The sequence below is a fragment of the Brienomyrus brachyistius genome, chromosome 14 (genome assembly GCF_023856365.1).
Source record: "Brienomyrus brachyistius isolate T26 chromosome 14, BBRACH_0.4, whole genome shotgun sequence".
Lineage (NCBI taxonomy): Eukaryota > Metazoa > Chordata > Actinopteri > Osteoglossiformes > Mormyridae > Brienomyrus > Brienomyrus brachyistius.
Genome location: NC_064546.1, coordinates 13,383,881 through 13,398,645, shown reverse-complemented (window position 1 = coordinate 13,398,645; position 14,765 = coordinate 13,383,881). Strand labels below are relative to the sequence as shown.

Here is a 14,765-nt window from a genome sequence, read left to right as displayed (position 1 = left end):
ATAAAGTTTTTCAATAGATGATTGTGAACCCAGAATGATAAATCTGTTGCATTTGCCTTTGCATTTTTACCCATATTCCCATTTTGGGTTCCCCACAAGTTAAACCTGTTTTGTTTGTTGCTTTTTAATAGAACAATCATAATTATTTCCAAAATTGCATTGTAGAAACCATGCAATGTCTACTTTTTCTCTTACAGATTATGTCTATTTTGAAAATTCATCAAGTAACCCCTTATTAATCAGAAGAATAGAGGAACTGAACAAGGTAAGAGCTGTGTATTTTAATTTGATTAAATCCTTTGGTTAATCTGCGGTGGTTTTAATGTCCTACTTTTAGTCTGTACGTGTGGGGGGTGGCAGTTGGAGATGCTTTGATATGATTAAAACACCTCTGGGCCTGGATCCAGTCCCAGACTACTTGGGCTCCGAGACACTCGTACTTCCCCTGTCGTCGATCGCAGAGCCTAGTGAGAGACCACATATATTCACACTTCCCACTTCATAACACAAAACAAACACGCATGATATCCCCGAATTTCACAAAGCTGTCACAATGCTAGGTTATAAGAGCCGATTCCCTCGTCGGTCCAGCCCACATGATTTTCGTCATTTTACATCGTGTCCGGGGGTTTGTGTCTGTTGACATTGCGACGTTTTTCTGAGAGCGTCGCGGGTCGACGTACCACCTGCATTTTGTGACTGCATTGTCTGTTTTGTATGTTTTAAAAACAAAACTTTCACTCATTTAGAATCTATAATGGAGCTTCTAAGATTTTATGTTATACAGTCATGCGGCACAAAATGGCAGTTCAGTCAGTGACAGGTCACACATGTGATGGCCATCCCATCAGACTGTACCGGCTACAGTTGCGCGTTTTATTTTTTCAGACTTACTGTTTTCCTTTGGCTGTTTTTCGAAACGTCTCCCTCACTAATCACTTCGTAGTGCACATTTTAAAAATGTTTTCTGATAAATATCACGCAGATGCATGTTTCACCATCTCCTTCCAGAACTTTCTGTTTACGTCTCCGTGGTTTCTTAATGATGAACTCGGCCAGCTTTGGACATGCATTGAATTTCACGCTGCCACTCATTCATCTGTTGTGACCCGATTGACCTGAGCATATATACACGTGCTGCCTGCATACATTTTGTTAAAGGGGTAACAAAAAATGTGAAGCGAATACATTTAATTTTTTTCCAGTGATCCTTTAGCAGGTTCCATTTAAAAATGTAGCATAATGCCACTCAAGCCATTGAGTCCTGTCAATTTGCATAACTTTTCTGTCATTCATAGTCTAATAATAAGTAGTATTGTAATTCCCGGTCCAGTACCTGAGCATCCACTGGAAGCTCAGCCTAGCTTCACTAATTCCTAACTGTCTCTTTAACGGCGTGTATTTTTCTAATGTGCATATAAATGAAAACCCCAAAGTATGTACTATGGATCACTAATGAAAGGAAGGTGAACAACTTAAAAGGGTGTGTTGGATCAGAATGTACATGTAACTGTTATTTCTCCTTGAGGTCTTTACTAGTCACTAGGCCAGTTGTCTTCTCAGTCAATCCTGTATTGGAGGCTGGCTTAATCTTGTTATTAAACAGCTTTAAATGCTAAAACTACTCTTGAGTAGATCACCTGCCATCAAAGTCCCATCGCTTGAGCAAATGATCAGTCATAACTGACACCTTGGTCTACTCAGCTGTGTTAAGTTAATCCAGCATTGGTCTCAGAGGTTTAGTTTGACATTAAATCTAACCAAACCAGGAGCGGATGAGTTCTGTCACCTGAAATGACACACGACGATTTCACTTCTCATTGCGTTTTGGGGGCCTCGCGAATCCCTTGCACGAAGACCCAGAGGGGCAGTTAGTTTAGCTTTTTGGTTGCTGACTGCCCTGTCCTGTCTTTGACAGACGGCCAATGGTAACGTGGAGGCTAAGGTGGTTTGTTTCTACCGACGCAGAGACATCTCCAGCACGCTCATCGCCCTGGCGGACAAGCATGCGCGTGAGTATGGCTGCAAGTCTGCACGTGTTGGGATCTTCCCGTTCCTGTGCCATTCCATGCAACTATAATGAATATAAATGCAAAGTATTACATTAAATGTATTATAAAGGCATTCAGAGTGCATTACCGATGAGAGCTTCGTTGGAGCTTATGAAGTATTACAGCCAACACTATAATGCCTTATGACCCTCAAGAGAAGATGCAGTAATGCTTTATTAACTCTCATAGTAACCTTTGTAATGCATTATGAAGGTATCTATAGTGCATTATAGATGACAGCTTCAGATAAATTGTTACCGGATTTTTCTGCCACTAAGTGAACGATAACGCGCATCTAATCACAAAAATTTCTTGGTGGGTAGCATGGCGGCCTGACACCTCTGGGAATGGATGTTTTGACTGGGGTGCCTGGTCTTGCGGGCGTGGAGTTCTGCAGGTTATCGTGGTGTCGGTGCAGGTTTCGTCTCGGTGCTCTGGTTTCTTTTTCCAGACTGCGCCATGTGGTGAACAGAGGCATCTCTAAATTAGTCATGGAGGGTGTGAATGGGCCTTGAGATGGACCCCTATCTCAGCCAGGGAATTCCCTGCCTTACAACCCGTGATTCCTGGGATAGGTTCCAGACTTACCACAACCCTGTACTGGACAAACCGTTCTGATGCATAATTTTATTTCTGCGTTTTGTGAATGGCAAACGGTAACCTGGTTTGCAACCTTTTGCTGCTGATCTGTTTTACTGTTATTTACAAATGCAACCTCTTTTCATTTTACACCAGCACACGTTGAGGTAATGCCAGTGCTATGGTGCACAATCATGTAAGTGTTTTAAGGAAAAATTAAAATTTGTCATTTTAAAAGCTGTCGTGAAAGACATTTTCTTTCAGTTGGCTTTTGATTTACTGAAACATAATAACGTATTATGATTGAATGGGGAGAAAGGGGGCGTTAACAATCGCACAGCTGCATGGGGCCTCAGCTGTGGAGCCTGTCAGAGAATGTGAAAGTGATGTGTAAAATGTCACATTCAAAGGAAATTATATTATTATGTTATAGATTATATTCTTTGTGCTTATGAGATTATGTGGTAGACTTCAGCTTGATCTTTGAACTGAGGTTCAGCCTACTTGCCAGCTGCCACTGTAAACGCTAAGGGTTGATTAACCTCACATGAACTTGAGCATCTAAGTCTGACGTAGAAGGAATCTCTGGCTGTTTTTCCCGTTTCATGCAGTCTTTGTGTGGGGAGAGCATCCTGTGGGTTTGTAGTGCCTCGTGTGTGTGTGTGAGTGGCAGGGTAAGTCAGCGTGTGTGTAAAATGGCTGTCGGCCTGTGTGTGCGTGTGTATGTCCAGGCTCGTGTGTCTGGAGTGAAAACGCCGGCTTGCACCTTTGTCAGCGGAGAGCGTTGCCTCGAACCTGAGCCTGAAGAATTGTATGATGTTAGGCCGTGGCGGACCACACAGAAGGCAGGCCTGTGTGTGTTTAACACTGCAGGGCCAGCATTGCCCCCATGGACTTCTAGACATGTGCAAAATGTGAAAAATTCGTGGCAGGCCTGGCTCCGTACCACATGGGCGTGAGCTGTATCCTGTCTGTGTTGCTGTAACGAGCAGCAGACTGGTGAAAAAGGGGGAAGCTGTCGACATCTGTGTAAAATGAGGGATTTCGTGTGGTTCTGCCCTCCTCCTGTACCCCGGATGTACCTGTTAGTCACTGACAGATTCCATTTTTCCACAAACATCTCCACTGCGCCCCCTCTTGGGGACCCACCCTAACCCCCTCGCATCGCTCCTGTTGATGGCTGGTCCCCACAGGTTAAGTCGGAGTTGGCTTTGAGACAGGGGGCAGGCTATGAAAACAAGCGACGGATATTCGTCTTTTCAGCTGGAAAATTTTTTACTTTGCCACAAGCATTTTATGGTCAACCACCAGAACTTTTTAACTGTAGGGAAAAAATATTTAAGCATATGATGCCATTTCTTTTCCATATTCTTCTAGGTATATAAAACATTAATTATGGTGTGCCTGGCGCTTCTGGAGTTGTACAGGACAAAATAAATATGTTTTATACGAGGTTCAAATTAAGTGCAGTTCTGAACTTTTGATGTAATACATGTTTTGTGCAGTTCGTCTACAGCCTGTGTTCAGTTCGCCTTATGCAGACTTTTGGAACCTCTGAAGCAAATCGTTTAATTGAATTTATTGGCTTTTGTCAGAAGCAGATGAATTCAATAGCAATTGCCTGCATCAAAAATCTGGACATGATTCACCAAGTTAAGAGTTCACCTTCATTCAATGAAAGGCAAACTACTGTCTGTACAATGTTTGATAACACTTCACTTTAACTGCACCTTTTTAATGTGTTCGTAGAACATTCAGTGCACCTTCGTAATGCATTCATAGAACATTCATAAGCAGCATATAATTATACTTTAACATGCTATTATACCATAACAGCTTCAATGTACTTTGGTAACAAACATTATATGATTGTTTATTGAAAGTGTTATGTATGCAGTGCTTTAAGACATGATATGGTATACTTACATGCTGCTTATGAATGTTCTATGAATGCATTATGAAGGTGCTCTGAATGTTCTATGAATGCATTATGAAGGTGCAGTTCATGTAAAGCATAAACCAATGTTTTGATCCCTTCTTCAAATCCAAGAAAAGCCGTCATGCACTGTGTAATTTAATAACAATTCTATGTTGCACATATATTTTGGCCAAAATAACAATATGGATCTTCTTTGCAATCCAGTATGAGCACATAAGCACGTTACTAACTGCCTGTTTAATCGATCTGTATTGTTTGTATCGAAAGCTCTGTTGGTGCGGCATCATCATTCTCAACGAGCTTTTGTGTACCACGCCGCTTCCATAGGTCGTGCTGGGCATGAATAGCTTGCACCACCAACCCCACCCCCCGCCGTTTAGACTAGTCTGCACTGCTGAGAGTGGATTTGCGCCAGTGGCTGTCCTGTGATTCACAGATTAAGTATTTTACTGGCAGGATTTGTGCCCCTCCCTGCTGGAACTGCCCCCACCCTCAACCTGGGTCCAACCCCAGCCCCAGGAGGCCGATCCTGGGCCACACGTCCTGCAGTCACTAGCAGAATAGAGGGCATGGCTCAGAATCACATGAGGCTTTTGCACAAATGCTTTAATTGTTTGGTATGGCTTTTTCATCTGTGTGTTTGTGTTTTATTTAACAACAGAGGAAACGAAGCAAAAACATCTTCCGTCTGACCTAAAACTCTAAAAAGTTGGAGTGTAACATGTAGTTTTTATATGATCTAATTATTTCTGTTTCTGCGTGTCATTAAGCCAGCATAAATACTGAAAATCCAAGTTTGCCACAGATTTCGCAGATCTCATGTATAAGGTTCGATAGTTAAGGTTTGCTGTTTATCGTTTGCCATTGGTGTTTGTATCTTCGGTTTATGTATTTGATACGGTTCACGTTTATTCGAATGCTTTATCGGACTCTTCAGCTTTTTAACATGACAATCTCAGGGCACCATGTACCGTCTCCTGTCTTTCTTTCCTCTGCATTTGCCCGTAGTAATGTCTCTCAACCAGGTCCTCAACGGACTCCCATACAGTCCATGTACAGGGAGCTGGGAGGGAGCGTAAATGTGGATTGTCAAGCAAGGAACTGAGAGGGAGGAGAAACTTGGACTGTCTGGGGGTCCCCGAGGAGCGGGTTGGGAGACACTGGCCCATAATTTGTCGGAATTATATTTCTTGAAAAGTTCTTCTTCCTCTCCTCTCTCTGCTCTTCTGCCTCATTCTTAATTCCATCCTTTCGTTTTTGTCTCTTTTTTAAAAAAAAATATTTTTCCTTTCCTGGTCTCACAAAGCGAATGATTCATTTAAAATGTGCTGGGGTGTGTGGTGGAGAGACGCCCAGGTGGGAGTATGGGCTGGGATCAGTGTCGGAGGAGGGGCCTGCAACCTACACTTCACGGCACGTAGGCAGACTGCACCAGCGATGCTCCTTACCTGCGGCCTCCTCAGCTCTCTACCCCTCGCACACTCCCCCCTCCCCCAGTCCCATCTACCCTCATGGGATCATGCCTCCCAGCAAAGTCTGTCAGACGAGGGACCCTCTCTCCTCCTCGCCCTGCTCTCCTCAGCTTACTGCTGTGGCATATGTTTAACAGATATTTGGGCTCGAACACAACAAATGGTGAGCCTGGGTGTAATGTTCTCTATATGTGTGACTTCTCTGTGTTTTTTCCGTTTCTTTTTAATTCGTACTTCCAGACAGAAATAAGAAGCACTGATCTGTGTATAAAGCTATATACACCTTCTCCTCATTTAGCGACTATTTTGGTTAGCGACCATTTGCTAGAAATAAAGTAATAATAAAAAAATAATTTTCCAACGCACAGATTTTTTTTTGTACGTCTCACAACAATGCATGTGTGTTAGAATAATGCTGCTGTACCTGTAACAGAAGTTTATCTGACTGCAGTAACCAGCCTGCCGTAATTTTTATTTAGCGACTATTTCACTTAAAGACCTGGGTATGTTTCCACATTTTAGAATGATCATTGTCATTGTAGCAATATTGGCAACTTAAAACGACCAATGAGCCATTTGTCGGTCAAGCATTAGAAAAGATTTTTGGCAGTGACAGTACACTTCGTTGTGAAATCAAACAAGCTAGTTAATTAACCAATATCCTGTCTACTACCTGACCTACACGATGTATCTCTTATTGGTAGAGTTATGTTTTGATATCCAGATCAATCATAAAAGGCCGGACGGCTTTTACTAAAAATATTGATCGGTAGCGCTGCTCGATATCACACCGCAGTGTATGGAACATGTGCGATAATCAGCTTAGCTTTGGATGACGGATATAAACATTTGTCTGGACTGTGGCTTTTCGGTACCATATGGGCGTTAATTACACCCACAAAATTTTGTAAGCGCGTTAGTAGCCTAAAATATTAATGAGGCGTATTGTGATTTTTTGAAGGTATAAATTCAGTATATTCTTTTATTTAATGAATGTGTCGGACCTTAAACTGCAAAATGTGCTGCTACACCACCGTCGTTTTGTTTTTAACCTTGTTTATCCGCAATTTCTCCTCTTATAAAGTTGTTGTGGCTGCTGAGTTGTCCCTTTCTTCACCACCACTTCAGTGCTCATCGCTGCCATGATCTACCAACAGGCTAGCATGTAGCGTGTTCCGCTAACCACATTTAACAAACGTAAGGATGCGCCAAATTTATACAGATTACTAAGCATCACAATATGCTTCCCGTTAATATTTGAGGTGTACTACTAATGTTCTTCACAAATTGTTGGCGTAAGAAATGTATATTACCAAAAAGCTGTCATCCACCAGCATCCATACACAGAGCTTTGGTAGGATTCACACCTTCGACGTGGGACGTGTGAGATGATAGTTTAATCTTTATTTTTTCATTTTGCTTGGCTCCAAAACACATGTAATGTTCTTCAGCTGATGTCTTAAGTCTTCAGTAGGTTCTTGCACGAAACGCAACTGAAAAATAGTCATTTTAGACAGATATATATATATATATATATATATATATATATATATGTGTATATATATATATATATATATATATATATATATATATATATATATAATATAATCTCTGGACCGCATTCAGCCTCCTGGATGTCTGCCGTAGTGGAAGAACACTGATGAGTCTTGGAAGCTTTATATGCATCTTTACATACAATGTGGACAAGTTCTACTTGTTTCGGCCCCTTTAAAACACAGCGAGGCACCAATAGGGGAACAGGGGTATGCGGTTACACTTTGGCACGGGGAGCATATAAGTACCTTCTTCTCTCTCTTTCTCTCTCTCTGCTCACAAAATGGTGGTCTGTGCATCGCCTTAGTATGTTTGATACCATGTTACCAGGCACTGTGTGATTTTTTTTCCCCAGCAGTTCGTCATGCCCCTTGCATCTTTGGGCCGGCTTGTGCTGTGTGTTCACGTTGGATCATAGCCGGAAAGGCTGTTAAATGTCACTGCAGCGGTTTTCCTGCTCGTGCCAGACCGAGAGTCTCATTCAGAATTTTTTTGCAGTTGTGTAGTAATCTGACTTTCCAACATCCTTACAGGGAACATCTGTGTTTCTGTCCATTGAGAATCTTGATTTAATTTGAGGACTTGTAATTAATTACTGATTTAGTTGCTTCAGTGGCTCTGCTATGTGAAGTAATTCCTGAGAAATGACGCCTTTCCATTGAATTTTAGCAAAACATCAGTGAAACTGGTAGTAAGGTGTATAAATTATAGTCAGGAAAAGTTCATAGTTATGTTAACTTTTTAATATGATGTCACATTGATAATCTCACATATAAGAAGCAATATATTGATTTACATAAATACTCTGTATTTTTAAATTCCTAGACTACAGTCCGACTTTTTTCCTCACCACTGGCTTTTACCATTTTTCCATTTATTTCATAAACTGTAATCTCCCGCAGTGTTTTGTTTGCATCAACATATCATATATTTTTTGGAAAAACTCTCCTCTGAAATGATGTAAGCGATAAAACATGTGAGGATATAAAACACATTTGAACTTTGACCTCCCCCCAGGGGAGTTGGAGGAAGAGATGGAAAACCCTGAGATCGTGGATCTCCCAGAGAAGCAGAAACACCAGCTGAGACACAGAGAGCTCTTCTTGTCCCGCCAACTCGAATCTCTACCTGCCACACACATCCGGTAATAATTCGACAAACCCACACACGTTGTGTTTCATCTGTACTTCTCTGCCTCCCTTTAATTTGCCCACATATATGTTAAGCATAACATTTTATACATAATGGTCAGAGGTACACATAATTGCTATGCAAGTATTTTACGTGAATTTGCAGTGCTATGACAAGAAATTATTGTGCATTTTAACCTTTGCACTGCAAATGAAGTAGGAATTAGCATATGGACAATAATTTCTTGCACGCATCCCTGATTTACGGTAATATTTCATCTATCTTGGTTTGCTGTTACTTATTTACCGTTTTTTTCCTTGCCAATATATCTCACCTTCTCACACCTATCAACACAGACTTGTTCAATTGCATAAAGTGCATTTTTGTACTAATGTATTGAAGCAAATGGTAATATTTAATCTCAAAAATGTCTTAGATTTTACGTAACTTGAGAAGTAGATATAGACCTTGCCTTAAAAGTACAGATGTGTCATGTTTTCTTAGAGGCAAATGCTGCGTTACTCTGCTGAATGAAACCGAAGCCCTCAAATCGTACCTAGATCGAGAGGTAGGTAACGAGTCCTGGGTGTTTATTTACTTGTTTGTTTGTTTGTTATATTCTATCTATGATCTGTGATGTGTACATGTATGTTTATTTATAAGGATAGTTCAACAGTCTACAAGTCTGTGTGTGTGCGAATGTGTTTCTACTGCGATATAAATTATTCAGTCTGTTGACCTAGAGTGTTCTCAGCATACTGAGCAAAGAAGAGGCAGGAGACTCTGCAGGACTGTTGGAAAGACCACCACACACATACGTCGCAGATAGCAAGTTTATTTAATCCTCTCTGATTCTCTGGAAGATTTGCAGTGATCCATAGGAGGGTATGCTGCGTTGGGTGTAACCCCAAGTTGAAGACAGTGATGTGGAATTAAACAGCTTGTCTCACTGCTGTAATAGTGACAGTGAAATGTCACAGTCTTCTTTAATCAGGAAAGATAAAGCATCAAAGATGGGTGGATTGGCCTGTGTGCCTCAAACAAGTATAAACAGATGATGGCAGAGAATAGTCTGAAATGAAAGTGTGTGGCACTGAAGTACTATTGCGTTTGCACATCGAATGTGACATAAATGCGAAATCAAAGGACAGATCGCAGAATATCTGCGGTAGTGTCTCCACAAATGCAAGTGATTTGACTTTACGGCTAATCATTCCTATAGCCGCTCCCCCTGTGTGCCAACATCTCACCCATATCTTCCTCTATCTCCCTCCATCCAAGTCTGCTACTAACCCTCTTGATCACCCTTCCCCTATCGCAGGATGCCTTTTTCTACTCCCTGGTGTACGACCCTCAGCAGAAGACCCTGCTAGCAGATAAGGGGGAAATCCGTGTCGGGAACAAGTACCAGGCCGACATCACAGACTTCCTCAAAGAAGGTGAGGGCCTCTTCTACGACGTCATGAAGCATTTTATTGTCTGGGCCAGGAGGAAAATGCTTCAGTGCTGGACAGTCATTTGAATGAGTGCCAGATTATATCATTACGGCTCCTTTCTGCATGGAGCCCGGTCAGGATAAGGTGGATGTTCCCCATGGCCTCTGCATCCAGAGGGCCACTGGCATGGTCGAGAACCCATCACATCTCTCTCTCAACCTCTTTGCTCCACTGCAATTTGGTAGGAGGTCTTGCAGCCTCAAAGCCTGGACAGTGAAGCTTTTTTCTCAAGCTATTCAACTGTGGAACAGTCTGTCCCCTCCTAGCTTAAGTTGGTACTGTTAGATGGACTAACAACACTTGACTCCTAACTCTGAAACTCCGAACTCTTCTGCTTCCATACCAAACTTTAGTGCCAAATTTGCACACTCTCTCCCCACCAATCAGATGTATTTCTTTGTCTGTCCTAACTTTCATATCACGTCATGCTTTTATGTCTCAGTATTTGTATTTCTGTTTTACTTCTCATTTGCACTATGACCCACGAAAATGAAAGGCACATTAACAGGGCACATGCTGCTGTGGTCAGCGCTTGTTTTTGACCACGGTGTCCTGATTTGTAGGAGAACAGGATGGACGGGACCTGTCCAAGCTGGAAGAGAAGGTGTGGGACCCCAGTAGTCCTCTGACAGAGAAACAGATTGACCAGTTTCTTGTGGTGGCCCGGTAAGCGTTTGGTTCAACATTAAGATGGTGAATTGAATTTAGACTGAATAAAAACTATACCCTTCTGCGTGCAGAAATTCTTCTTGATATCATTGTTCATGCAACGCGTAAACTATTAGAGTTCTACACTGTGGGTGCCCGATATGTCGATCGCCATCGATCCCAACAGTCATGCTGGTGAATTGCTTGGCCTTTCAAAAAAACTCATTCATGCGTCCTCCATAGGATTTGAACCTATTACCCTTGTGGTGTCAGTGTGACACGCTGCTTGTTGAGCTACAGCAGCCGATGTTGTTTGCTCTTTCCATCCATGTCTCTCCTTCACTCCTCTCGCCTCTGCAGGTCTGTGGGGACCTTCGCTCGAGCTCTGGACTGTAGCAGCTCCATCCGGCAGCCCAGCCTCCACATGAGTGCAGCCGCTGCATCCCGGGACATTACTCTGGTGAGTCCCGACCAGCAATACTCCTCCTTCTAAAAGGAACCCAACTGGGTCAATTGCTCTAACCCAAGTCCAAGTTTGTTGGACTGTGCTCTCTGCACTTGTCATGTGAGCTTCTGGCATTCAATCTGTCAGCCTAGTTAAAGCTCTGGTCTGGATGAACTAACAGATTGTTTGCCTGTGGGTCATATCTGTCATCACTTTTCTGATTGGTACATTAAGAATTTGTTTATTTGTTAATATGTTATTTACGGTACATAAAAATATAGCGCTGACTTACGGGTTATTGGGTATCACTTGTGATAGAAGGTACTTCTGGGGCCTAAGCAGGGAGATTCTCTCTCTCTCACACACACACACACACACACACACACACACACACACACACACACACACACACACACACACACACACACACACTGGGAAATCTGGCTGCAGGCACTCTCTGGGCCATGCTAATGAGTCCTGCTCTGCGTCTTCCCAACTTCATGTGGACCACTCTGGCCTACTTCTGCTGGTCATATATAAAACATGCAGAAGAGACGCATCCAAGAGCAACAGAGTCACTTGCATGTCTGCTTGCATGCATTTTCAGCATCAGCCACTGCAAGCTTATGCTATAATAGTTTCAATGCATAAAAGTCTAAAATAAAATTGCGAAAATAGTACAGTACATACAAATTCAGTAGGCTTTTATAAATGTGTAAATGTATTTTATTCGGAACTGTATTACATATACTGTAAATTATATTTAATACGTTAATAATTTATTATAATTAAATTTATAAGGAACCCATTTAATTTTAGGTTAAAGTGTTGTTTCTCCTGGAAATTGAGGGAAATGGAGAGTTCTTTGTTACTCATATAAGCCACATTGCCCCCTACCTGAAGGGGAGGGCTTGCAGCTTCTGCTGCCAGAAAATGACTGTGGTCTGCCATGTCATCAAGCCATTTTCACCTCTTTGAAGGTGCAGTCTTCGATAGTTACACTTTTATAAGAGTTTTGATCTTCGATTCTTTATGGGAGTGAGGGAAAGAACCTAAAAATTCAAGGAACTCGAGTACAAATTCAGCAAACAAGAATAATGGGTCAGATAAGCAATTAAAATTCGTTCTAGGGATACGTGCTATACGTAACGCTGAAGTTCAGGGCCACTGTAGCAATTATGTCCTTGGCAAGAAAGCAACAAAAGAAATGATTGTTTTGGACTGGGTGGGGGAAGAAAATCATTCTCTTCACTGTCAGAAATAAAACTAAAAATGACCAAAAAATTTACGTAAGTATCGATAAAACAAGTCACTATTTTTGTGCTGTTGGATTTTACATAATTCATACACCGTAAGTGTTTCTTCTCTGACTGATGTTCTGTAACGAGTGATAACATGATCGTTACATGTAATGTTACATGTCAATTTGTGCAGTTTTTGCTCATTAGCTGAAATCTCTGTAGGTTCTTAGTGCTTTTCACTGGGCCCCTGAAATCTGTTATTTTCCTTTGTTTATTTTTTTCTTCTTTCTTTGTTTTTTTTTTTTTTTAACCAGAGAAAAACATCCCTTTTTCATATCACTACCATAAGAAGTAATGGCATTGACTGTTTCATATGTCGTGTTGGATCAAAAGATTTGATCACAACGCCTGTTGCTGGATTTGTAGTTATCACTCTTCATTCTGTAATAATGGATGTTATTGGTGTGTATTCTTCAGTTTGAAGTACATTACTAGTCAGAAGTTTGCATTCACCTCCCGACAGAAAGATTTATTTCTACTGGTCTCTACATTATAGAATAATTATAAAGACACCAAAGCTATAAAATAACATAAATACCTGGGTCAGCATAGTGATCCCACCACTGGGCCCTTGATCAACCCCAATCGCCCCTGTCACTGGCTGACCCTCCTCTCTCCTCTACGCCAGTTCCATGAGGTGGCCTCCTGGGATGCTTTTCCAGCTGCCCTGAGGGACCGCCCACATACGTATATGCTGAGCTCTTATTGGCCGCTTTCCTTCACTCTCTGGTCAAGCTCCTCCCAAACCATTTATATACTGTGTTTAGATCAGGTGACCAGGTCATGTGATGTGACACTATCACTTTCCTTTGTAGGCAGCTTGGCGTGTTCAGATTTTTGGCTTGTACTGTATTTTGCAGACCCTGACCTGTGATTCTTTACTTTGGAATGTAATTCCTGTGTTTTATTCTCTTCGAAACGCTTTGGTCTAACTAAGATGTCGATTATTATTTTTTATGTTTTTTTATATGTTTGATTGGAAAGGACTGATATTAACATGTCAAAACTGAGAAATGTAGATTCATTATTTTTTTAGTGGACAGCAAGTTATTAGGAATTTGGAAAACGGAGATATCACCTGGATGTACGTGTTTGTGGATTAAGGTCACTTTTATGGTGTAAATTGCTCAGTTATTTGTGTGTGTGTTTGGATGGTTGAGAGTGGGATGTAGTGCAAGAATATGTATAGTTATTTACGTGCTGAGTTCTAAAGCAAGTACAGTGTTGTCTAAACAGTCCAACAGGCCATTTTATTAGGCACCCCTGCATAAGACCTTTGTCTGGATTGAGTAGTTATGTGTCTGGACGTGCTTTTCTGCACACAACTGTTGTATTGAGCTGTTATTTTTGCCCTTGTGTCTTTTTTTCGTTCATTTTAACAAGTCTGGTCATTCTCCCCTGACCTTTCTCATTAGCTGGGTGCCTTTTTGACTATGCCTGACTGGATATTTTTTGTTTATTCTCTGTAAAATCCAGACAGTGTAGTACATGCGAGTCCCAGGAGGGTGTCTGTTTGTTCATGCCATATGTGGTAGTTCCAGCATCTCAGAATCGTACCACATCAGATCATGTGTCTTAGCCATTCTTATGCTAAGGTCCGCCGCGTAACCGAACCTCTGCGTCCTGCCTGCTTGCTCTTTGTATTCACGTGACTTTGCTCTTTGGAAGCTGTTTGTGTCGACGAGCAGGTGTCCCACGTGAAATGGCCACTGAGTGTAGCTAGTTGGCGTGTCTTCCCAGTTCCACGCCATGGACACCCTACACAAGACGGGCTACAACATGAACCGAGCCATTGCTGCTCTGGTCCCGCAAGGTGGGCCGGTTCTGTGCCGAGACGAGATGGAGGAATGGAGCTCCTCAGAAGCGAATCTGTTTGAGGAAGCTCTGGAGAAGTATGGCAAGGACTTCGCCGACATCCAGCAAGACTTTGTGAGTGAAATATTACTTTGGCAGATTGGAGGGTGGAGGTGATAGGGGAGGGAAATGAAAGATATGGGGCAGGGGGAGAGATAAATGGATGTACAGAGGGAGAGACATGTGGGGTGATGTGAATGTGAAAGGGAAGGTGTGGGAGGGCAGTCTACTTAAGCCATTTCCCTTCCTCTTCTGGTGACAGCTGTAACATTAACGAAAATCCAACATTAGACCG

The 14,765-nt window shown here is 42.0% G+C and overlaps 1 protein-coding gene across 2 annotated transcripts in view; it reads left to right on the top strand.

Annotated features, from left to right (window-relative positions):
- Positions 1 to 14,765, top strand: part of mta1 (metastasis associated 1) — a 36,578-nt gene that overhangs the window by 14,766 nt on the left and 7,047 nt on the right. For both annotated transcript variants that reach the window (XM_048974611.1, XM_048974612.1), the window contains exons 2-9: positions 198 to 265; positions 1,919 to 2,012; positions 8,613 to 8,739; positions 9,231 to 9,294; positions 10,048 to 10,165; positions 10,786 to 10,888; positions 11,231 to 11,330; positions 14,357 to 14,545. In XM_048974611.1, the coding sequence (XP_048830568.1) occupies positions 198 to 265; positions 1,919 to 2,012; positions 8,613 to 8,739; positions 9,231 to 9,294; positions 10,048 to 10,165; positions 10,786 to 10,888; positions 11,231 to 11,330; positions 14,357 to 14,545 (863 nt within the window). The remainder of the gene's footprint in view (positions 1 to 197; positions 266 to 1,918; positions 2,013 to 8,612; positions 8,740 to 9,230; positions 9,295 to 10,047; positions 10,166 to 10,785; positions 10,889 to 11,230; positions 11,331 to 14,356; positions 14,546 to 14,765) is intronic.